The following is a 25431-nucleotide window of genomic DNA, read 5'->3' as shown; positions in this document are numbered from 1 at the left end:
GTGTTTATGAATTATACAGACTGCAAGTGTTTAAAAATGAAAATAGCGACAGCTCTTGTCTCCGTGAATTCAGTAAGAAACGATGGTAACTTTAACCTCATTTAACAGTACATTAGCAACATGCTAACGAAACATTTAGATAGACAATTTACAAATATCACTAAAAATATCATGCTATCATGGATCATGTCAGTTATTATTGCTCCATCTGCCATTTTCGCGGTTGTTCTTGCTTACCTAGTCTGATGATTCACCTGTGCAGATCCAGACATTACTGGCTGCCCTTGTCTAATGCCTTTCATAATGTTGGGAACATGGGCTGGCATATGCAAATATTGGGGCGTACACCCCAACTGTTACGTAACAGTCGGTGTTATGTTGAGATCCGCGTGTTTTCCGGAAGTCTTTTAAACAAATGAAATTTACATAAGAAAGAGAAAGCAATGGAGTTTGAAACTCAATGTATGTCTTTTCCATGTACTGAACTCTTGTTATTCAACTATGCCAAGGTAAATTCAAATTTTGAATCTAGGGCACCTTTAACTTTAAGAGTTTAAGAGCGAACCTCTGTGATGCTGATGTAGTAGGAGAAGGGGGTGACCCGCAGACCCTTTACTAGTTACTTAAAAAAAGTAATCTGATTACGTAACTCGCATTACTTGTAATGCGTTACCCCCAACACTGGTTGACAAAACGATTTCTGTTCACACGGATCTGTGAATACGACTAAAAATGCTGTATTATGCTGCCAGGCCAGTAGTTGGCGAGGTCACTTTGTATAGAAACACTACATGCCTAAAGACTGAACATGTAATATGAATGCACATGACGTCACTGTTTTCACAAATTTGTGTTTTTGTAGCTTACATTGAGATGATAACAGTATCATTTTCAAAAACTTTGAATGTTGTTTTCAAAAGTTTGCATTTTCAGGCTTCCAAAACGCTGTTACCATGTAAATGAATGGTCAAAAAGGCATAAAAAGTTTTACATTTTTAGTTGAGAGTCGCATAATTGGCCCGTCAAACACAGACAAACCAAACATAACCCTGACACTTTCATTGTATGGAAAAGAGCAGCATTAAAACCTTTTCTTTCTTTTGTGTTTCTCAGAAGAAAAAAAGTCATACATGTTTGAAATGACATGAGAGTGAGTAAATAATGAGAGTGAACTTTCCCTTTATGCTCTCAGAACATCAGAATATACATTTCAAAATGTACTAAGACTAAAACGTACTGCTGGTAAATGAATTTGTTTAAGTCACACAGACAGAAAGCAGACACTGTTGTTTTGTACAATTAAATATGGTAAGCTGACACATTGCATGAGTTATCTACAGTAATCTTCATAAGCTCAAACAACAAATACCCATCTGGAGAATTGTCAGAATGCAGAACTTATACTGTAATGATCATTAACAAGAGGGACAATAAAATGGTTAACAGTTAATACTTCTCTATCGTTAGAGGAAGAAAAACAATTGCATACTAGATTAGTAAAACACTAAACGCTTGGATGCCAGCCCACGTCTACCATATGTTGCAACAGTTTTCACAGCATCAATGGTAACTGCAGACCAAATAATTTGGAAGGGCTGTTTGAGAAAATTAGATTAATTCTTTAGAGATGTGGCTTACACATTGTGCTGTGGTGCTTAGGTGGGCAATGCAGGTTTGAGTTCAGCATCATTTGCCACTCCTCCCTATTCTCTCCTGTTTATCCTCTCTTAAAGGATTAGTTCACTTTCAAATTTAAATTTCCTGATAATTTACTCACCCCCATGTCATCCAAGATGTTCATATCCTTCTCTCTTCAGTCGAAAAGAAATTAAGGTTTTTGATGAAAACATTCCAGGATTTTTCTCCATATAGTGGACTTCAATGGAGTCCAAATGGTTGAAGGTCAAAATGACAGTTTCAGTGCAGCTTCAAAACGTTCTACACGATCCCAGATGAGGAATAAGGGTCTTATCTAGAGAAACCATTGCTCATTTTCTAAAAAAAAAAAAAAAAAAAAAAAAAAATTTATAATTATATACGTTTTAACCATAAATGCTCATCTTGAACTAGCTCTCTTCTTCTTCTCTATTAGAATTCTGGCAGTGTAGACACTGCTAAGTGTATTACTGCCCTCCACAGGTCAAAGTTTGAACTAAATGTTATATTCTTGCACTGGCATATTGTATGTGACAATTTAATTCAAACTTTGACCTGTGGAGGGCAGTAATACACTTAGCAGCATCTACACTGCTGGAATTCAAATAGAGAAGAAGAAGAAGAAGAAGAGAGCTAGTTCAAGATGAGCATTTATGGTTAAAACATATACATTTTTAATTTTTTTTTTTTTTTTAGAAAATGAGTGATGGTTTCTCTTATTTCTCGTCTGGGATCTCATAGAACGCTTTGAAGCTGCACTGAAACTGCAATTTTGAATTTCTGAAACTTCAACCGTTTGGAGGCCATTGAAGTCCACTATATGGAGAAAAATCCTGGAATGTTTTCACCAAAAACCTTCATTTCTTTTCGACTGAAGAAAGAAGGACATGGACATCTTGGATGACATGGGGGTGAGTAAATTATCAGGAAATTTTAATTTGAAAGTGAACTAATCCTTTAATAATGCGTGCAAAATACAGTGAAGCTCAACACTTATACAGTACTCCGCAGTGGCCAAAAAGGATTTAAACGGTGTATTTTGTATTGATATCTTCTTGTAAAGTCAGAGATATGGATTCAGACGGCAATTAAATTACCACATGACAAGGACAAGGAAACAAGGACATGGTTTTTACTTTAAACAACATCTTACGAGACGCAACTGCATGCATTGGCTAGCGCTGTCATGGGAATGTCTTAAATGTTAAAAGGACAAAGACAAAGATATCGCTTTCCTCAGCGGACATTCAAACTGATTTTGTTATTATGAATATAAGATTGACCTGAAGAATATCAGATGCAGGTACTAAACTTGCTCAGGTGATCTCTCTCATAACACTCTATGTATTACAATGACTTTCAATGAAGCGACTCAACTTTCCTTCATTATAAGTTCTAAAGTAACGTTTTAGAATTAGAAATGGTTGCTAGGGCTCAACTGTTAAACTGTCAACTTGAGATTTGAATCCATGGCAGAAGGAAGTATTGCCTCACAAAAGAGGGTTTTCAAAGTGAAATTGGTTCTTGTTTCTTATTTATTTAGACACTTGTGCCTTAGACCTGTTGTATAAACACAATATCACACTCGTAGCTGTGTGATATGGCTGTATATCAGCACGCTGTAATTGCCTATGGCTGAATCACAGCCGTGGACATGGACATCTTGGATGACATGGGGGTGAGTAAATTATCAGGAAATTTTAATTATAAAGTGAACTAATCCTTTAATAAACAATTAAAAACAATTAAAAAGTACAAAAAAAACCCTTAAATAAACACTTTCCAAACATTTCAAGACTTTAACTTTTTAGTTTAGTTTTAACTTTAAGAGTTTAAGAGCGAACCTCCATGATGCTGATGTAGTAGGAGAAGGGGGTGACCCGCAGACCCTTGACCATGATGTCAGACAGGTGGTAGGGGTAGAGCATCAGATGCTCTCGGCTGTACTTCAACAGCTCCTCGTAATACTTGCGTTCATCCTTCTTCACATGCCTGACTGTTAAAAAAAAGAGGTTTTTGACAGTGTTGTGGGACACTAAATCAGGGCAATGATTCGGTCATTATTTCAATGTAATTACATCTACTAACAGAAGCTACAATGAGCTCTTTGGTCTGCCAGAGTGGAGTGAGAAATACATTGGCACATTGTCAGAATGAAAAATAGGAGTTATGGAAGAGAAAAACAATAGATTTTCTGAGTTGATCTAACACTTACCTAGGTTATTGCGGAAGCGTAGCTGGTTTCGGATACTGTACAGAAGAACCTGCTTGTCATATTCACGTTGCGAGTTTCCAAGACTCTATGAATAAAGCAAGATCACAATTAAAAGGCAAAGCAGGTACAAGAGAAAGCGTAAAAACATTTAATCCCAACAGATTCAGTAACACAATGCATGAACAGTAAACACATAATGTGTGACACTATTTATGAGAATGTGAATTTGACTGTGAATCTGAAATGAATGTGAAAGAGAAATCAATTACCAAGTCAAAAGACATTTCCACATGAAAAATATATTTCAACATTTTATAAAGAATTCCAGCCACATTTTCTATATTATAAACATGTATTGTATAACCCAATATTCCTACTGCATGTCAACATTTGTCTCATTTTGTTTCTATTTTAACTCTTTGATGCATGGTTTCCAATACCCATAATTTTTCTATTCTAGTTTCTATTGCAGTGGACAGTGGATAACTCTCAAAATATATAATTTTTCATCAAACTGCTTTAAATTTAATGATAATAAAAAAACAATGAAACATAAATAAATATAAATAAATAAAACAACGAATAAATAAAATAAAATGTGTGTGTGTGTGTGTGTGTGTGTATATTATATATATATATATATATATATATATATATATATATACTTGTTTACTGCAAAAAAAAATAAGAATTATGGGTCATAAAACAAATTCATTTTGTATTTGAAAAAAAAAAAAAACATTATTTAACAAAATAATCATCAGAGCATTACTGTCTCAAAAGGAATTTTACAATAAACATCTGATACAAAGTTGACACGCACACATTTCATGTAATAATTTATGTATTCAAAAAGGGCAATTCCAGCTGTATTTAAAACAAAAACCTGTTCAATTGTCTATCATTAGCCTACCTATATCTATTGATCTGATACTCATGGACTGGTGTCATGCAGAGGAATCTGATGACAGTGACGACAATGATGATGATGATGATGATGATGATGATGATGATGATGATGATGATGGTGGTGGTGTGTGTGTGTGTGTGTGTGTGTGTGTGTGTGTGTGTAATTACGGATGAATGAATGAGACGAATGACAGAATATCCGGAAACATGCTGATGCTGTGAATTATTATGCAGGTAGGGCAGGCAGTGATGGCAAATGTTCGTGTGTGACAAAGACATGTGAGCTGTGTGTTACTGTACCTGTTTGACATTTGCTGGCAGTTTGTTCCACGGGTAATTCTGCCTGATGTGAAATTCAACGTCCGTGTTCATTGCTGGACTCGAGCTCCACGGTTATTCAGATACTTACGGGCTTTCGGGTAAGTCCGAGATGACTATACCCTCCCGGTACTTATTCAGTGATAAGTCACCGTTGAGCTATTAAATATCTCCTTTGCGAATGTTATTTTAGCCTTGACAGTGAACGTCTACTTCCTTGTTGTATTTCTAAGCGAGCCTTCGTCACGCTTCTGGCTATGTACGTCACTTCCGCTCAGCGCGTGACGAAAGGGGGTTAGTTGGAAGTGCGGTAGTGATGTGAAGTCTGACTCATTTTTGCGTATCTTTCTTTCAAACGGTTCTTTTCAGTTCGACAAACTAATTCGGCGGTTCTTTGCGTGATCTCTCTGACATCCCGGCGGGTGTCATGTTATGTTTTAATAATCAGGGTTCTACTGTAATTTTATGTATGCCAGTTCAGTTATTGCAGTCATGATTCGGTTTATAGTCTTTCAGAACCTAAATAGGCTATACGTTCGGACTGCTGGGACTTATTTAGTCCGATTCGTGAAATAATTGTTAGACCGTTTTTTAAGTGGGTTCAACTGATTCATGGAAAAGATCCGACTCAAATCAACAATTCTTCCACAAATCAGACATCATTGCAGAACAAACATTAATACTCATTACATGAAATGTAGTAGGGGTGTGACCAAAATAAAATCCGATAGCTTAAAATGAAACACATTACACTAAATCTTTAAAGTTTTTGATGTTCACACCCAGACAGCAACATAGTCTGGCCCAGATCCGGCCCACATCTGGTACATGTGGTTTATACGCGGATCAGATGTGGGCCAGATCTGTGCCGTCACTATGTTGCTGTCAGGGCAGGTTCAAACTTTGTCTTTTACTGGTTGTAAGAAGAACTGCAAATTTCTGAATTCATATTATTCATCTTTAAAGACAAAATGTTCCCTAAAAACTAGAGATATCTTCAATGGGACTGTTTGTGTTGACAAATGTATTAACTGCACCTATGAGCAGCATGGTAATGCCACTAGGTTAGAAAACATGCAGTAGGCAAAGCAAACACAGCTGTGTTCATTCCAGGGAAGAGGTGGCATTGCTAAAGATGCTGCTCCCTCGCTGACATTCCAGAATCCATGGCATTCAAGGACTGTCATATAATCTGCCTAGATGCATGTTTGTTTTTCTTTCCCTCTCCAGCAATCTAAACATGACAGTAATTCATCTTCTCCCAACACGATGATAGGGCTATAAGGAGTATCCGCACCAGTATCTAGCATTCAGTTCATCTGAGATGTATTTTTTTAATTTGCTTTCTTTGTCGTCTTTATAATTTGCTTGTATACTGATTTTATTCAATTTCATAAAAAGTAATTATTTGCAAAAGGATTAGTTCACTTTCAAATGAAAATTAGCCCAAGCTTTACTCACCCTCAAGCCATCCTAGGTGTATATGACTTTCCTCATTCTGATGAACACAATCGGAGATTAATAAATATCCTGATGCATCCGAGCTTTATAATGGCAGTTAACAGGTTTCACGAGTATGAGCTGATGAAAGTGCTTCTATCCACATCCATCCATCATGAACGTACTCCACACGGCTCCGGGGGATTAATAAAGGCCTTCTAAAGCAAATCGATGCATTTGTGTAAAAAAAATATCCATATTTAACAAGTTATGAAGTAAAATATCTAGCTTCCGCCAGACTCCCTTCCGTATTCAACGTGTGAAGAAAGTGTAAAACTTTGCAGTCTTACGCTACGTCCTACGCCTTCCCTATTCAATTTACAGAAAAGGTTTAACTGACGTGACGCCAGTTTACACTTTCTTTGCAACTTGAATACAGAAGGGAGTCTGGCGGAAGCTAGATATTTTACTTCATAACTTGTTAAATAAAGATTTTTTTTTTTTACATAAATGCATCGCTTTACTTCAGAAGGCCTTTACTAACCACCCGAAGCTGTGTGGAGTACGTTTATGATGGTTGGATGTGGAAGGAAGTACTTTTTTCAGCTCATACTCGTGACCCCTGTTCACTGCAATTATAAAGCTCGGATGTGTCAGGATATTTATTAATATTTCTCTGATTGTGTTCATCAGAAAGAAGAAAGTAATATACACCTAGGATGGCTTGAGGGTGAGTAAAGCTTGGGCTAATTTTTAATTGAAAGTGAACTAATCCTTTAATCTGTCAGTATAGCACTTCCAGTTAGATGTATGCAACTTACAGAATATAAAAAACAGGTTGAGATATGCAATTCCCTCTGCATATTTAATTTTGATGTTTTCGTAGGTCTCCTTGACTGTTACATTATGCCCAATTTCACAGACAGGGCTTAGCTTAAGCCAGAATTAGGCCTTATAGTTCAATTAGGACATTTATGTAGCATTTATAAAATGTCCACTAGAAAAAAAAAACATTACTGGTGTGCATCTTGAGACAAAACAATGGAACTGACATATTTTAAGATATGTTAGTGCAAGTTGCTTTCGGTTAAGACAGCTCAAACATGCATTTTAGTCTGGGACTTGCTTAAGCCTTGTCTGTGAAACCGGGGGAAAGCCTGTGAAACTAGATATACTGATAACCAAAATAAGTAACAAACAATAAAACTATATATCCAAGAAACCAAAAACCATGAACTTGACTTGAACAAAATAATGCAAGCTTTACAATAATCTGTCTTGAAAACATCTGATATACAACAAGAAACAGCAAACATGAGGGGTTAAAATACACTGATTAACTTAACAAGACCCAATGATGAAACAAGACCCCCAGGATACTTCAAAATAAAATACAAAATTGTCATATCAAAATAAAAAGACATGAACATAAAAACAAGATAAAGAGCATGTTGGAAATGCCAAAAGGCTTATATGAATGTCCGTCTTAACAAGCAGGTAAATAGCCACCTGTTGTGGTCTTCTCAAAGAAGAGGCAAATCAAGGTAACGGTTCAGCTGTTCACCGCATTCATCCTAGCCATCAGCACTGCACTATATTTACCAGCTTCCTGGGTTACACAAGCCTGCCAAGGGGTGTGCACAAGCCCTCGACCCCTTCCTCTGTCCTCCGGATAAGCCGAGTTCTCTGTCACTGCCATAGTAAACACTCAAAAAGCATGGTGCACGGCCCACCACTGTGGGAACAAACAAGGGGAGGGTCACATGTGAGACCCCGAGGACAGCAGCCCTCTAGACTATTCTAGGTAACTGGAATGTACACAGCGACCTCATGGCAAACTCCAAACTTGAGACCTCATGTCTTTCTCCATGACACTTTTGACTGTCGTCTTTGAGAGAGAAATTTGGGAGAAATGTATTTGCTTTTATCCCGCTGAACTGTCTGATTCTCATTGGAACTTGAGTGTGAAGAACTAACAGGTGAGTTCAAGAGCTACTTTAAAAATATAAACAAGATTGAATTAATGTACAAATTGCAGATTCTGATATAGGGCATTTGCTTTTCCAGAATTGTCCTGCTCGTTTATAATGTTAAATAGTTCAAGTCTCTAGTTTGAATCCTTATTTATTAAGGTTCTCTTACGGTAGTTATTGTCACTCACCCATTTTCACAACCGATAGTTTACTGTCTATTTTGAAGCTGTCTTTTTAAACGAGTGCCACTGAAATATGATATGGTATCTTTTTTTCTTTGGGGAATACTTTCAGCCTTGTTGTGGTGTCTCAGAATGGTGATTAATAAGAAGAAAAAAACAATTAGCATCCCAAAATAGAGGTCAGACAGGCCCATGTGATCTGGAGTGAAATAAAATCAGTAGCTGTCTCTGGGGTGATTAGACGACTTAGTGTTGATAATAGCCCCATGAAATGTCCTCGTCTAAATAGGTTAGGCTGTCAAGGGCAAACCTACCAAGGGGATCAGAAACAGCTGGCAAGTGATACAACGACGTTGATAAACTTAGCTTTGATAGGGAAATGTAGCCAAGCGCTACACATGAATGCATTAAAATGATTTAAGGGACACTGGAATAGAACACAGTGGAGCGGAACATCCTGGGTGATAAAGTAACAGAGAAAGAGAGCTTAAAGGGAGGGAGGATGGGTTGTGTGATGCTCATGACAACAGCAACCCGTAACTTCTTACTCACTGTGACTGAACGGTAATGTTTATTTGCCATTAAACTCTCAATCCTTCCCCTCTGCAGCATGGCTAGTACATCAACAGAGGTCTTTCCGTTCAAGGACCAAGAGCTCCCTGCTCACCTCCTGTTTCAGTTGAACATACTGAGACAGGAGCAGATCTTTACCGATGTGATCTTGTGCACCGAAGACAAGGAGATCCCGTGCCACAGGAACGTCTTGGTTTCCAGCAGCCCATACTTCCGAGCCATGTTCTGCAGCAGCTTTCGGGAGAGTAGCCAGGCTAGAGTGGACCTGAAAGGGATCACATCGGAAGTCATTGAATGTGTCGTGGATTACATCTATACTGGTACCATCACCATCACCATGGAGCTTGTGCTGCCCCTGATGCAGGCGGCCTCCATGCTGCAGTACGGGAGGCTCTTTGAGGCCTGCTCCACCTTCCTACAGGAACAGCTCAATCCGGAAAACTGCCTGAGCATGATCCGGCTCTCAGAGATCCTTCACTGTGAAAGCCTCAAGGAGAGAGCCAAAGAGATGGCCGTGCGGTGTTTCTCGGATGTAGCTGCTTCTGAGGACTTCTGCGAACTTTCCCTTCCCGAGCTAATGTGCTACCTGGAGGACGACCGACTGTGCGCGGAGGAGGAGCAGGTTTTTGAGACGTTACTTGCTTGGATCCACCATGACCCCTTCTCCCGTCGAGGAGCCATTCACGACCTCTTCAAGAAGGTCCGGTTGCGGTACATCCATCCGACGTACCTCTTCCAGTTTATCGCCAATGATCCGCTCGTCCAGTCATCTACGCTGTGCACGGAGATCATCGAGTCTGTGCGACGTCTGATGTTTTCCGTAAGCGCCAAATGCACTCGAGAGCTGAAGCCTCTCTGGACCACACCGCGTCGCTACACGTGCCGGGAGACTCTGGTGGTGGTTGGAGGCCGCAAAAACAACGAACAGACATCTCGGGAGGCACTTCTCTACGACGAAAGGACACAGCGTTGGCAGTGGCTCGCTAAACTACCTTTGCGGCTCTACAAGGCGGCGTATGTCTGTATTCACAGCATTCTGTATGTGGTGGGTGGCCTCAGTCTTAGTCTGGTATCTGGAGACAGTGCGGTTAGTGCCACAGTGTACACTCTCTCATTGAAGACAAACCAGTGGAGGACCGCCGAACCCATGCTGGTGCCACGGTACGCCCATCAATGCGTCTCCTACCTTCACTTTATCTTTGCTCTTGGTGGAATAGGGCCGAATAAGCAGATCTCAAATATGGTAGAGCGCTACAACAGCATGTTCAATCAATGGGAGGCCATGGCACCTATGCCCACAGCAGTCTTGCACCCTGCAGTGGCGGCCAACGACCAGAGGATTTATGTGTTTGGAGGCGAGGATGCCTTGCAGAACCCAGTGAGACTAATACAGGTAACAAAAGTCATTCAGAAAAGATAATCTGTGCTTCGCTCAAGGTGTGATCCCTCATGACAAACGCCACTCATCTTTCCAAGGTTTATCACATCTCCCGCAACTTGTGGTCTAGACTGGAAACGAGGACAGTGAAGAACGTCTGCGCACCTGCTGCTGTGATAGAAGACAAGATTTATATTGTTGGAGGTGAGTAAATATTGTAAGAAAAAATATGTAAAATACAAATATCAATTTTTGTCATTTATATATATAAAAAAGACAATTTAGTTCAGGGATTCTCAAAATTTTTGACTTTGACCTCCCATTGCTCACAACAATATTTAAAGGGTTAGTTCACCCAAAAATGAAAATTCTGTCATTAATTACTCACCCTCATGTCGTTCCACACCCGTAAGACCTTCGTTCATCTTCGGAACACAAATTAAGATATTTTTCATAAAATCCGATGGCTCAGTGAGGTCTGCATTGCCAGCAAGACAATTAACACTTTCAGATGCCCAGAACGCTACTAAAGACGTATTTAAAACAGATCATCTGATTACAATGGTTCAACCTTAATGTTATGAAGCAATGAGAATACTTTTTGTGCACCACAAAAGCAAAATAACTTTATGCAACAATATCTAGTGATGGACAATTTCAAAACACTGCTTAATGAAGCTTCGAAGCTTTACGAATCTTTTGTTTCGAATCAGTGGTTCGGAGCATGTATCAAACTGCCAAAGTCACGTGATTTCAGTAAACGAGGCTTTATTACGTGATAAGTGTTTTGAAATTTCAATGTTTCACCACTGGGGGGCGTGACTTTGGCAGTTTGATACGTGCTCCGAACCACTGATTCGAAACAAAAGATTCGTAAAGCTTCAAAACCTCATAAAGCATTGTTTTGAAATCGCCCTTCACTAGATATTGTTGAATGAAGTCGCTATTTTTTTTTTTTTTTTGGTGCACAATAAGTATTCTCTTCTCTTCATAACATTAAGGTTGAACCGCTGTAGTCACATGAACTGTTTTAAAATAAGAAATATTTTGATTTTTAAATGATCTTGAGGCCCCCTAGTGGGCCCGAGACCCTTGGTTGAGAACCACTGATTTAGTTGAATAACTGAACAATGACAGGCAAAACATACAACAGAATCATGGACATATATCTGAATTACACTATATAATTGTTATAATAATAATAGAACAATTATGTCAAAAAAAAAAAAATCTAAATTTTTACCCTACAAATCTAAATGGCATTAACAAATAGTCATAAAAACCTTTTAATAGTCTATAGAACATAAAATAAATTCACAGATTACTATTATACAATGACAAAACTTGTATAATTTAGCCTCAAAACTGAACTCATGTCATAATTAATAGAGCAACATTCAATAAATGTTGAGATGAAATCAGTCAAGATGAAAATTCTTGCCCCTTCCTAGGATCATACAATATTCCAACCTTGAAACATTATGCATCATTTGATGAGTTTAGGCATTAATTAAACTGCTGTGTGTTGACAATCATTTTAGGATACACAAGAAGAGTGATTGCCTACGACACCAAAGCTAATAAGTTTGTGAAGTGTGCGAACATGAAGGAGAGAAGGATGCACCATGCAGCCACAGTCATCAATAACAAACTCTACGTGACCGGAGGACGCTTCCTCAACACTCATGATGTCATCGAGGACTCCGACTGCTTTGAGTGCTATGACCCTAAAACAGACGTGTGGACTTCTAAAGGATCTTTACCGTACAAGCTGTTTGATCACGGTTCACTATCGCTGATCTGCGTCTCCAACCGCCCCAACCCACCATGATTGCTTAGAGGGTGCAACATCTCTGCTTGGGCGTCCAGTTCGCTCCCCTGCTCATTAAGGGAAATGAAAATATGGGGCCACAGCTGAGACTGGAAACCATCTGAGGAAGGATGCATTCGTTTGTGGATTGAGTAGATCTCAGCTGTGGCTTTGATGGTATGCTGCTGGTGCTCGCCAGCATCTGTGCCGTCTTAAATCAAAAGAGATTTGAGCTGGCAATTGCAAGTGTCACAGTGGACCTCAGGGAGTGAGCCCAGGACCTCAGAGCAAAACGGCAGACTTATGCAATGCACAGCTGTCCCTGCAGAACTGTGACCCAAAAAATCTTCAGACAGATGTTTCTCATCAGAACAGCTTGGGCAGCCAAATTTTAGTCAATAGTGCCTTGTTAGCCTGAATTTAATTGGAATGCAGGAGATGTGATGATCTTTTTAGCTAGTGTAAAATCTACAAGCATAAGGACATGCCTGTGATGAAGTAATTGGTGAAGTGAAGAGAACATTCCCTCAGAGCTATGGTGTGTGGTCAGTTCTATGTAATTAACAAAGGCCAAAAACAAACCTAATGGATCATGAAATGCTTGATGTACCATGTACGCTAAAAGTATGTGGACACCTGCTTGTAATTAACAGAGTTTACTGTTTCTGCTACACACATTATTAATAGAAGCATAAAATCAAGTATACAGCCATGCAATCTGCTAAGATGAACATTTTCAGCATGGGGCCTGTTTCTTTTCCAGCAGGATAATGTGACAGTGACAGCACCTTACCTGTTGTAATGAATCAACTAAATTAAAAAATATGATGTCATTTTAATTAATAACATCTTAAGTTTGTATGTTTTTTTTTAGCATTTTAATTGGTTAATTTGATCTAACCAAATATAAATAATTTTAATACTTATTGGGGGGAAGGGGGGCCATGGAAGTTTGCCCAGGCTCTTCTGGGTAACCACTGCATTTCAACAACTTTCAAACTGAAAATCCATGCGATCCAATTATGTGCATCACAAAAATAGCAGTATTTTGAATTAGTAAATTAATTTATTATGAATAATAAATCCATTGAAATAAGACTTTAATATGTTAGGTTTAAGGGAAATAATTAAGATTAGATTTTTAGCTGATGCTAGTTGTCATTTGCTATCCTGAACCATTTCCGTGACCTGAATATATTTCTTGATTTAGACCTAATTAAATTTTCTTCTGATGACAAAAAGGTCTATATGTACAAAATTTGCATCAAGGAGAACTAGCGTGCCATGAGATAGTGAGAATTGGACCCTAATCTAAAGTGTGACCATATATGTATGTATGTATATGTATGTATATATAAATATATATATATACAGTGGGTACGGAAAGTATTCAGACCCCCTTAAATTTTTCACTCTTTGTTATATTTCAGCCATTTGCTAAAATCATTTAAGTTCATTTTTTCCCTCATTAATGTACACACTGCACCCCATATTGACAGAAAAACACAGAATTGTTGAACATTTTTGGAGATTTATTAATAAAGAAAAACTGAAATATCACATGGACCACATGGTACTAAGCAATTTGCTGTGACACACATATTTAACTCGGGTGCTGTCCATTTCTTCTGATCATCCTTGAGATGGTTCTGCACCTTCATTTGAGTCCAGCTGTGTTTGATTATACTGATTGGACTTGATTAGGAAAGCCACACACCTGTCTATATAAGACCTTACAGCTCACAGTGCATGTCAGAGCAAATGAGAATCATGAGGTCAAAGGAACTGCCTGAAGAGCTCAGAGACAGAATTGTGGCAAGGCACAGATCTGGCCAAGGTTACAAAAAAATTTCTGCTGCACTTAAGGTTCCTAAGAGCACAGTGGCCTCCATAATCCTTAAATGAAAGACGTTTGGGATGACCAGAGCCCTTCCTAGAGCTGGCCGTCCGGCCAAACTGAGCTATCGGGGGAGAAGAGCCTTGGTGAGAGAGGTAAAGAAGAACCCAAAGATCACTGTGGCTGAGCTCCAGAGATGCAGTCGGGAGATGGGAGAAAGTTGTAGAAAGTCATCCATCACTGCAGCCCTCCACCAGTCGGGGCTTTATGGCAGAGTGGCCCGACGGAAGCCTCTCCTCAGTGCAAGACACATGAAAGCCCACATGGAGTTTGCTAAAAAACACCTGAAGGACTCCAAGATGGTGAGAAATAAGATTCTCTGGTCTGATGAGACCAAGATAGAACTTTTTGGCCTTAATTCTAAGTGGTATGTGTGGAGAAAACCAGGCACTGCTCATCACCTGTCCAATACAGTCCCAACAGTGAAGCATGGTGGTGGCAGCATCATGCTGTGGGGGTGTTTTTCAGCTGCAGGGACAGGACGACTGGTTGCAATCGAGGGAAAGATGAATGCGGCCAAGTACAGGGATATCCTGGATGAAAACCTTCTCCAGAGTGCTCAGGACCTCAGACTGGGCCAAAGGTTTACCTTCCAACAAGACAATGACCCTAGGCACACAGCTAAAATAACGAAGGAGTGGCTTCACAACAACTCTGTGACTGTTCTTGAATGGCCCAGCCAGAGCCCTGACTTAAACCCAATTGAGCATCTCTGGAGAGACCTAAAAATGGCTGTCCACCAACGTTTACCATCCAACCTGACAGAACTGGAGAGGATCTGCAAGAAGGAATGGCAGAGGATCCCCAAATCCAGGTGTGAAAAACTTGTTGCATCTTTCCCAAAAAGACTCATGGCTGTATTAGATCAAAAGGGTGCTTCTACTAAATACTGAGCAAAGGGTCTGAATACTTAGGACCGTGTGTTATTTCAGTTTTTCTTTTTTAATAAATCTGCAAAAATGTCAACCATTCTGTGTTTTTCTGTCAATATGGGGTGCTGTGTGTACATTAATGAGGGGAAAAAATGAACTTAAATGATTTTAACAAATGGCTGCAATATAACAAAGAGTAAAAAATTTAAGGGGGTCTGAATACTTTCCGTACCCACTGTATATATATATATATATATATATATATATATATATATATATATATATATATATATATATATACACATATATATATATATATATATATATATATATATATATATATATATATATATATATATATATATATATATATATATATGTGTGTGTGTGTGTGTGGTGTGTGTGCAATATCACACAAGTAGCCATGTAATATATATCAGCACGGCTGTGATTCGGCCATAGGCAATTACAGCGTGCTGATATACAGCCATATCACACAGCTACGAGTGTGATATTGTGTTTATACAACAGGTCGAAGGCACAAGTGTGTAAATGAATAAGAAACAAGAACGAATTGTCTTTGAAAACCCTCTTTTGTGAGGCAATACTTCCTTCTGCCATGGATTCAAATCTCAAGTTGACAGTTTAACAGTTGAGCCCTAGCAACCATTTCTAATTCTAAAACGTTACTTTAGAACTTATAATGAAGGAAAGTTGAGTCGCTTCATTGAAAGTCATTGTAATACATAGAGTATTATGAGAGAGATCACCTGAGCAAGTTTAGTACCTGCATCTGATATTCTTCAGGTCAATCTTATATTCATAATAACAAAATCAGTTTGAATGTCCGCTGAGGAAAGCGATATCTTTGTCTTTGTCCTTTTAACATTTAAGACATTCCCATGACAGCGCTAGCCAATGCATGCAGTTGCGTCTCGTAAGATGTTGTTTAAAGTAAAAACCATGTCCTTGTTTCCTTGTCCTTGTCGTGTGGTAATTTAATTGCCATCCGAATCCACATCTCTGACTTTACAAGAAGATATCAATACAAAATACACCATTTAAATCCTTTTTGGCCACTGCGGAGTACTGTATATGTTTTGAGCTTTGCTGTATTTTGCACGCATTATTAAAGGATTAGTTCACTTTCAAATTAAAATTTCCTGATAATTTACTCACCCCCATGTCATCCAAGATGTCTTTCTTTCTTCAGTTGAAAAAAAATAAGGTTTTTGATGAAAACATTCCAGGATTTTGAAGGTCAAAATTACAGTTTACAGTGATCCCAGATGAGAAATAAGGGTCTTATCTAGAGAAACCATTGCTCATTTTCTAATTTTTTTTAAATTATACATTTTAACCATAAATGCTCATCTTGAACTAGCTCTCTTCTTCTTCTCTATTTGAATTCCAGCAGTGTAGACACTGCTAAGTGTATTACTGCCCTCCTCAGGTCAAAGTTAGAACTAAATTGTCATATACAATATTCTAGTGCAAGTATATAACAATTAGTTCAAACTTTAACCTGTGGAGGGCAGTAATACACTTAGCAGTGTCTACACTGCCAGAATTCTAATAGAGAAGAAGAGAGCTAGTTCAAGATGAGCATTTATTGTTAAAACTTATATAATTTTTTTTTTTTTTTTTTTAGAAAATGTGCAATGGTTTCTCTAGATAAGACCCTTATTCCTTGTCTGGGATCGTGTAGAACGTTTTGAAGCTGCACTGAAACTGTCATTTTGACCCTCAACCGTTTGGGCTCCATTGAAGTCCACTATAAGGAGAAAATGTTTTGGAATGTTTTCATCAAAACCTTAATTTCTTTTCGACTGAAGAAAGAAAGACATGAACATCTTGGATGACATGGGGGTGAGTAAATTATCAGGAAATTTTAATTTGAAAGTGAATTAATCTTTTAAAGATACGTTTATTTCGGAAATGTTGGAAAGTATTTACAAGAACAATATTTCATCACCGTTCCACCACAGCGGCGGGAAGATGTTAAGAACAAAAATGGGCAGTTACTCTGGCAGCAACAGGTGTGCAATACAGTTTTTAAAACATGTAGCCTATTATATAAAATTACATTAAAAATATAAACCAATCAGCTTCATGCTTACCTCATGTACTGTAAATAAGAGGCTGCATTAACTTATTTCCATTAAATTCTCAATTTTTAAAATGACATCATCTGAGATGAAATGCAAAACTATTTCAACTATATAGCGTTTTCCTATTATAAAGCGACGAGAATATTTTTGGTGCACCAAAAAAACAAAATAACGACCAAAAATATTCTCGTCGCTTTATAATATTAATATTGAACCACTGTACTCACATGAACTGATTTAAATATGTTTTTAGTACATTTATGGATCTTGAGAGGAAATGTCATTGCTGGCTATGCAGGCCTTACTGAGCCATCGGATTTCAACAAAAATATCTTAATTTGCATTTTTAAGATGAACAAAGGTTTTACGGGTGTAGAACGGCATGAGGGTGAGTAATAAATGACATTATTTTCATTTTTGGGTGAACTAACCCTTTAAATTAGGTCTGTGTCACGTTTGAAAGGCAGAAGCTTCAAATGGCAACTTCAAATCAACTTTCACTTTAGCCTCTATCAATGCTAACAGTCCAAATCTGACCAAGGATACTGCCACCTATTGGACGTAATAGGTAACACTTTCCATTTAACTATACATGCTTGACTCATTGAGGTCCTTTTGTACAACACAAGAGCATTTTAAGGACAAAAACCTGACAAATGTCTTGAAATAAAACAATGTCTTGAGGTATGATAACCGTAGTATAATATTTATCACATATTTATATTTATTTATATTATTTATTACATTCTGCAAAAAAAAAAAAAACATTCAAAAATGTTGTGTTTGTTTTTTGAACCATTTTAATCCCTGCCCCAAATATATAAAAGAACATAATTTTCCATAAATTTATAATGGTAATTGTTCAAATGTGAGATTAATTTTGAAGAATTAAACAAAAATGTATCATTGAATTTGCGACAAACCCCATTTGGAATATAACTTGACCCATCTTGCAGCGCAAAGCTGGAGCAGGACATGTGGTTAAATGAGATGTAAATTTTATTTACTCATGACTTACCACCCCTGGTCAGTCAGCATTGTCTTAAAATCCCCCCTTAACCCCAGTACCAGCTGTTGAGATCTTTGACCACTCTGTAGTGCTTATTCTTTCTAACATGTTCACAAATCCGACAGGCATGCTCAAGACCGAATTTTGCTCCCTTTGAAACAAAATGTTTTCTCCAGGTAAAGTGCTGCCTGTACAGATCCTCGTTTTGGTCCAAGAGTTTTAGATGATCAGCCAGTTCTTTTGGGGATGGGAAGTCATCCACATGGATGAAGGCTTCACTTGGTATGAACTGCTCATAGTTTTCTCTCGATGGGCCAAGAACAACTGGAACGGTACCAAGTGCTAGAGAGTTGAACAGCTTCTCAGTCATGTAGTCTCTGTGAATAGAATTCTCAAAGGACAGGTAGAATTTGCAACTGGACACCAAATTTAAATATTCATTATTGTTAATTGGACTGTTGAAGTGTCTTCCATGGGCTTCCACGTTAATGTGTTTCACTAACTCATTAAAGTACTGTGAACGCTTATGATTTGGATTATAGTTACTTACAACCCAGCAAACTAATTTTTCCTTCTTTGGGATAGTATAGTTTTTCTCTACCTCCGTGGCATCTGAGAGCCAACCGTACGGTACTGGAATATCTGAATCCCGGCGGTAACCTGAAGTCAGATTGAACAGATCTTTTAGCAAGGGATTTTGACCTGAATGAGTTGGAGACTCCATATTCCACCATATCCACTTCTGGAAAGCAGGCCGTGGAAGTTTCGGCATGTTAGATAAATCCCAACTGATATCTCTATGATGAAACATAACCCCATGTGCTTGATTAAAAAGACCTCTGTCATCTGTTAAATGACAGCCATGGATATTGAAAGCTGAACTGCAGAGTCCAAGGCCAAATCTTGAACCAAAAGGCCACATCCAGATCAACACAATGGTGTCTGGTTCTTCTTTCTCAGTGGAGGTCAAGGGCTTTGGTACAGATGTTGTCATCAGGAGTTCCTCCATGGAGTTGTTCACAGTGCATATGTAGTTCTGCATCTTAAGAACATGGAGGCAAGATTCTTTGCTGTTGTTTTTTATCTGGACTTGTTGGTTAAAATATCCAAGTGGTAGGAGGTGGTATGCAGAAAGTATAAAACATTCCAACAAAAACATGGCAATTACTGCCTTTACAGCAGTTTTCCAAGAATCTGACATTTTTATCCTTCACTAATGCAGGGGAGAAGAAAGAGAATGCATCAATAATTGGCTTAAAATATTATAAAATTGCCTTTAAAATACATAAATGGTCATCTAGATTTGAATGGGAAAATGTTCCAGTCTGTCTGCAAGTACAATGTATATTTAAAGACAAAATAAGTGTAAGATCCTTCTTGTGTTTTATTAAATGATGGGCTACACTGTTCAGAAAACTCAATGTTTGTGGAAACTGATAACCTTAAAACATTTAGATTAAGTTACTACTACTACACGCAATCGTACTATATAGAACATACTTTTTCAACGGTCATGAAGTAAATTTAAATTCAAATGTAGTACCTACTCAACAGTACGCGATTTCGGACGCTGCTTATCACTATATACTTGCACGTACATTGCTAATCAACATGCAGTATAGCCTTTAGGTTTTGCATGCCCATTCTTTACCATAACCGCAGGAACTATGGTAACCCTACGAAACTTTAACATAACAGAAATCCGGCAACATGTGAGAAGTGCCAGTACGCAAGAAAAAGTGATGGTTTGCTACAGGTTAAAATATAGAAGTGTCCACTTCGAGCACTAATTGATGAAAAACATAGTTTCCACTTGGTATTTTAAATGTAATTCACTTTGTTGTGAAAAGTGCGCAAACACCAGTATCACCACAGGAAGCAGAAAGTGTCTGACTTCATGGGTGCTTCTCAATACTCAAGTTGATGGTTCCTTGTTTCCTCACTCCTCTATCCTCCAGCCCATGACCCAGAAACCAATCGAACTTAACCATCTTGAAGGACATCTTAATTCTCTGGCTGCATTCGAAAACTCACAGGCAGCTGACTTGTTGCTTCGCCGCCTTATCAGGCAAATTAGCAGGCAGCGTTTGCAGACAAAGATACCTCACGAAACTGATTTTGGACAGACTTCTGAGGAAGTGTAACAGTTTAATGATCTACAGCAAAATAGTGCAAGCTTTGGTAATAACTAAGCAAAATTCTCACTAGAAATTACTAGTGGTAATAATAAATGGTAAAAAAAAAAAAATGTACATTTACACACAAACCACCAACTGCAACTTTCAGACACCATCTTTATCTCATCTGTCACAGAATGGAAAGCACAGGATTGTGGGATATCAAATGCAGCGAAGGATACATCTATGCTTCAGATGAAGGCATCTAATGAGACAAGAAGTGAAGGTAACACTGGATTTGGATGTGCCTTGATGCCTTTCTACCTTGGAATGCGTCCTCTGAAGGCAGAATTTTTCAGTTTTCGGATGCAGCCTCTAATTGCTCCGTGAAGAGGCGAGGAGTCATGAGCTAGGACACACAGGCGTGTTCTTCCCTCACATCCTAAGGGGGTGGAGCTAAGGCCCTGTCCCAAATGGCACCCTAAACACTTGCAGTCCGCACTTTCGTGACGTAATGCCGCTTTGACTGTCGGGAAGAAGTCTGCTGCAGTGCTACAGACTGAATCCCAAATGGCACACTTCTATGCACTTTCGGTCCAAGACCATAGGGTGTCACATTCATCATTTTAGGTTTCAGATGGGTGCTCGTGAGCACTCCCTTTGCGGCCGCTATGCGCCCTCGATGCGCATTTCAGCTGAGCCCGGAAGTCTGTGAGCTACACAGAGGACTTTACCCGGCATTACGTCGTGAAAGTGCGGACTCAGAGGAAGACCGTGAGGATTTAGGGTGCCATTTGGGATTCAGCCTTTGTGTGCCTTCATGTGTTTTGGATGATGATTTGCAGAGAGAGTGGAATCGTATGCTTTTAATGCTAGCAGGCTAACTTTAGCATTCCCCAGATCGCAGCCTTTGCAAGTCCACCGAAAGTGCATATTAAGTGTGCCATTTGGGACAGAGCCTAACACGCAAGGAAAGGAAGCGAGGAAAGGAAACGAGGTGGCACAAATAAAAAAATGAGGGGTGCTTCCCATTTCTTATTTGTGCATCCTCATTTCCTTTCCTTGCGTCTCCATCCCCTTAGGATGCGAGGGAAGGATACACCTGTGCATCCTCGATCAAGTCTCCTTAGGAAGCTTCCTCACTCCTCACCTTGAGATCAGTATATGTGTAGATTCCTCATTATCAACTGTTTCGATGGGCCGCGATATGCAAGTCATCCGCCATAATGGAATGGTCAAAGCCAGTCCGTGAACATTTGAGAGCAAGTTGACTGTGCGTCTGCAACCATAGTTTGACACATGTATCTGCAATAGATTTCAGCAGATGATTGTGCTAAACTAACACAATACAAGACGAAGCTAACACGACACTAAAAGGTTATCATAGTTTAAAACCTGTAATATTGAGTTAATACATTTAAAAAACATCTCAACACATTCTCATCTGTGAAATATCTATGATTGAGATGCCCTTCAAGATGGCTGTGTTCGATTGGTTTCCGGGTCATGGGCTGGAGGACAGAGTGAGGAAACGAGGAAGCATCAATATGAGTATTGAGAAGCATTTTCCAAAAGTTGCTCATCCATCCTACTCAAAATCGTGTGGTCTAAAACGCAATTGTCAGCATGTTTAGCCACAGGACAGCAACTGAGAGTAATTTTTCTTTCATCTTTGCAGGATTGCGTGAAGGGAGGAGGGATTGGATAGTTGAAGTGAGTGAAATTGTGAGGTGTGCTGAATGTGTCTGGCCTGTTTGTGTTTGTTTGCAGGGTCTGGATTACAGTCTGCATCATCATGATCTTTTACAGTCTTTACGCACGTCTTCATCCCTCTCCTGATCCATTTGCATAAGGGCTTTAAACTCCCTTGACGATTGTAAAATCTTTTCCAAGATGATTGACCATTGCCCAGAGTTGGTCCATTTTTCCCCTTTTCACACAACCTAATTTAAACATGTACATAGAGACGTGGACAAAATTGTTGGTACCCTTGATAAATTTGATCAAAGATGACTATAAAAGTAAATCTGCATTGTTTATCCTTTAATTCATAAAATTAGCAAAAATCTAACCTTTCATTGAAGAAAATGAATTGAAAGTGTGGGGAAAATCACATTATGAAATAAATGTTTTTCTCCAAAACACGTTGGCCACAATTATTTGGCTCTTTTTAGCTGACTTCACCCTACTCGTACATGTATCTAACTCCAGTTACTCCCACACTTCAAATGATTGCTTGTACATTTTGTTTGTATTTTCAAATTACAAATTGCTTGTATTTTAATTAAATAATTTTTTTCACAGCAGTATTTTGTATTTTAATTAAACACATTTGATGAGCAAGTATTTGCAATTTGTAATTAAATACTTTTTGATGTATTTGTGCCCATCTCTGGCTATCTATATACAGTAGGCTAGTGATTATATATATAAATCAGTATTAGCTGAAAAAATACGTTGACTTACCTGTATTAAAAAAGTCGAGAGTATCGAAGTGATCTGTGATGTTAGGTTCTCTCTGAGAATAATTTGACGAACTAGTCAGGTGAGATGATGATGGTGAATGAAACTTTTGCAAATCTTGATGTACATCAGAAAAACTGGATGTGCCACATTTTTTGTGATTAATGTGATAAAAACTAGTTATAAGTGTCAGCTATTAACCCTGTAAAGCCCACTGTTGCAGAATTACAACATCACTTTCAAAAAAAAAAAAAAAATGCCTGCAAATGTTTTTTTTTTTTTTTCTCAAGACCACATTTACATTCTTAATGGGTTCTATTGTTTGTCCTCACAATGCTATTGGATAGAAGAAGTGTTTATAAGTCCGGTCATCGGGCCATGAACTCACTCTAATTGCAAACTTTGTGTTGAGCTTATCTCCTTTTTTTGCATGACAGGATGTCATCAAGATTCAAGTAAGTAAAATTCCTTACAAATTTTTTTGTGTGTGTTTATTACAATGTCTAGAACACATACATATTTAGTTATTTTGGAAAACATTCATCAAATTTGATTTAGAGCTTGTTAAGTCCATGTTGTAATTCTACAACGTTGGGCCAGAGTGGTAGTCAAAATAGTCTGTGCTCCTTACACATTACATAAGGACACTGCAGCCAGACAGTATTGTTTGAATGTAGTAGTGGAATTTTGATTTGCATTTGCATTGAAATTATAATACAAACCCGATTGCAAAAAAGTTGGGACACTGTACAAATTGTGAATAGCAATGATGTAGAAGTTTCAAATTTCAATATTTTATTCAGAAAACAACATAGATGACATATCAAATGTTTAAACTGAGAAAATGTATCATTTTAAGGGAAAAATAAGTTTATTTTAAATTTCATGGCATCAACACATCTCAAAAAAGTTGGGACACGGCAATGTTTACCACTGTGTGGCATCCCCTCTTCTTTTTATTTTTATGAGGAGACAAGTTGCTCAAGTTTAGGAACAGGAATGTTGTCCCATTCTTGTCTAATACAGGCTTCTAGTTGCTCAACTGTCTTAGGTCTTCTTTATCGCATCATTGTCATGTTGGAAAATGCAAGGTCTTTCCTGAATGAGACGACGTCTGGATGGGAGCATATGTTGTTCTAGAACTTGGATATACCTTTCAGCATTGATGGTGCCTTTCCAGATGTGTAAGCTGCCCATGCCACATGCACTCATGCAACCCCATACCATCAGAGATGCAGGCTTCTGAACTGAGCGCTGATAACAACTTGGGTTGTCCTCTTTAGTCCAGATGACATGGCATCCCAGTTTTCCAAAAAGAACTTCAAATTTTGATTAGTCTGACCACAGAACAGTTTTCCACTTTGCCACAGTCCATTTTAAATGAGCTTTGGCCCAGAGAAAACATATGCGCTTCTGGATCATGTTTAGATATGGCTTCTTTTTTGACCTATAGAGTTTTAGCCGGCAACGGCAAATGTCACGGTAGATTGTGTTCACCGACAATGTTTTCTGGAAGTATTCCTGAGCCCATGTTGTGATTTATATTACAGTAGCATTCCTGTATGTGATGCAGTGCCGTCTAAGGGCCCGAAGATCACGGGCATCCAGTATGGTTTTCCGGCCTTGACCCTTATGCACAGAGATTGTTCCAGATTCTCTGAATCTTTGGATGATATTATGCACTGTAGATGATGATAACTTCAAACTCTTTGCAATTTTTCTCTGAGAAACTCCTTTCTGATATTGCTCCATTATTTTTCACCGCAGCATTGGGGGAATTGGTGATCCTCTGCCCATCTTGACTTCTGAGAGACACTGCCACTTTTTATACCCAATCATGTTGCCAATTGACCTAATAAGTTGCAAATTGGTCCTCCAGCTGTTCCTTATATGTACATTTAACTTTTCCGGCCTCTTATTGCTACCTGTCCCCACTTTTTAGGAATGTGTAGCTCTCATGAAATCCAAAATGAGCCAATATTTGGCATGACATTTAAAAATATCTCACTTTCAACATTTGATATGTTATCTATATTCTATTGTGAATAAAATATAAGTTTATGAGATTTGTAAATTATTGCATTCGGTTTTTATTCACAATTTGTACAGTGTCCTAACTTTTTTGGAATCGGGTTTGTACTTTGATGGATAATACTTAGATCTCTACCCTCGACACATGGTCTACCACCCTGTCTATTCTTTTAGTTTATCTACAATATAAGACCCATATGTATTATTCACTTATTTATTTTTTTACTTTTTCCATTTCAGAATGCCAAGATGTCATCGGACCACCCCCCACTGGATGTATGCAAATACATGATTGCACATTTCCCAGTAAAGACACTGCAATGATGGATACACAAATACACTATGTAGCAAGTGCAATGTTTGCCTGTGCTTCTCAGATGAAAAGATCTGTCTTAGGGACTATTACTGCAAAACACAGACTTCATTCAAACCACACGGAAAGTGATAGAAGAAAAAGTTTTATAAATACAAATATTT

At 38.3% G+C, this 25431-nt stretch overlaps 3 protein-coding genes across 8 annotated transcripts in view; 1 reads left to right on the top strand and 2 right to left on the bottom strand.

Annotated features, from left to right (window-relative positions):
• fam91a1 (family with sequence similarity 91 member A1) overlaps positions 1 to 5824 on the bottom strand; it is a 27194-nt gene extending 21370 nt beyond the window's left edge. The window contains exons 1-3 of the mRNA XM_048201393.1: positions 5081 to 5824; positions 3872 to 3956; positions 3501 to 3652 (exon numbers count right to left, since the gene is read on the bottom strand). Coding sequence (XP_048057350.1) covers positions 3501 to 3652; positions 3872 to 3956; positions 5081 to 5152 — 309 coding nt within the window. The 5' untranslated portion in view covers positions 5153 to 5824. The remainder of the gene's footprint in view (positions 1 to 3500; positions 3653 to 3871; positions 3957 to 5080) is intronic.
• Positions 4930 to 25431, top strand: klhl38a (kelch-like family member 38a). Of its 6 annotated transcripts, XM_048201397.1 has the most exons (6): positions 7266 to 8517; positions 9303 to 10659; positions 10743 to 10848; positions 22139 to 22173; positions 23361 to 23378; positions 25195 to 25431. In XM_048201397.1, exons 2-6 carry the CDS (start codon positions 9304 to 9306, stop codon positions 25276 to 25278), a joined length of 1599 nt encoding a protein of 532 aa, XP_048057354.1. In that variant the 5' UTR covers positions 7266 to 8517; position 9303; the 3' UTR covers positions 25279 to 25431. The 6 variants fall into 6 exon arrangements, with proteins under 6 accessions (XP_048057352.1, XP_048057354.1, XP_048057355.1 ...); XM_048201395.1 differs by lacking the exons at positions 22139 to 22173; positions 23361 to 23378; positions 25195 to 25431 and adding exons at positions 4930 to 5014; positions 12186 to 13297 and having other exon boundaries at positions 8033 to 8517; XM_048201398.1 differs by lacking the exon at positions 23361 to 23378.
• Positions 17685 to 23348, bottom strand: LOC125274881 (4-galactosyl-N-acetylglucosaminide 3-alpha-L-fucosyltransferase 9-like). Its single transcript, XM_048201400.1, has 2 exons — positions 22927 to 23348; positions 17685 to 19556 (listed from the first exon to the last, which is right to left on the bottom strand). Exon 2 carries the CDS (start codon positions 19542 to 19544, stop codon positions 18390 to 18392), a length of 1155 nt encoding a protein of 384 aa, XP_048057357.1. The 5' UTR covers positions 19545 to 19556; positions 22927 to 23348; the 3' UTR covers positions 17685 to 18389.

Source organism: Megalobrama amblycephala, linkage group LG9 (genome assembly GCF_018812025.1).
Source record: "Megalobrama amblycephala isolate DHTTF-2021 linkage group LG9, ASM1881202v1, whole genome shotgun sequence".
NCBI lineage: Eukaryota > Metazoa > Chordata > Actinopteri > Cypriniformes > Xenocyprididae > Megalobrama > Megalobrama amblycephala.
Note: the sequence above shows the minus strand (reverse complement) of the source record. Positions and strands in the feature narration are given on the sequence as shown.

Coding starts and splice junctions, on each gene's coding strand:
- klhl38a (XM_048201395.1), top strand. CDS start 9,304: ATGGCTAGTACATCAACAGAGGTCTTTCCGTTCAAGGACCAAGAGCTC. Junction 10,660..10,742: donor ACCCAGTGAGACTAATACAG/GTAACAAAAGTC, acceptor CATCTTTCCAAG/GTTTATCACATCTCCCGCAA. Junction 10,849..12,185: donor CAAGATTTATATTGTTGGAG/GTGAGTAAATAT, acceptor CAATCATTTTAG/GATACACAAGAAGAGTGATT.
- LOC125274881 (XM_048201400.1), bottom strand. CDS start 19,544: ATGTCAGATTCTTGGAAAACTGCTGTAAAGGCAGTAATTGCCATGTTT.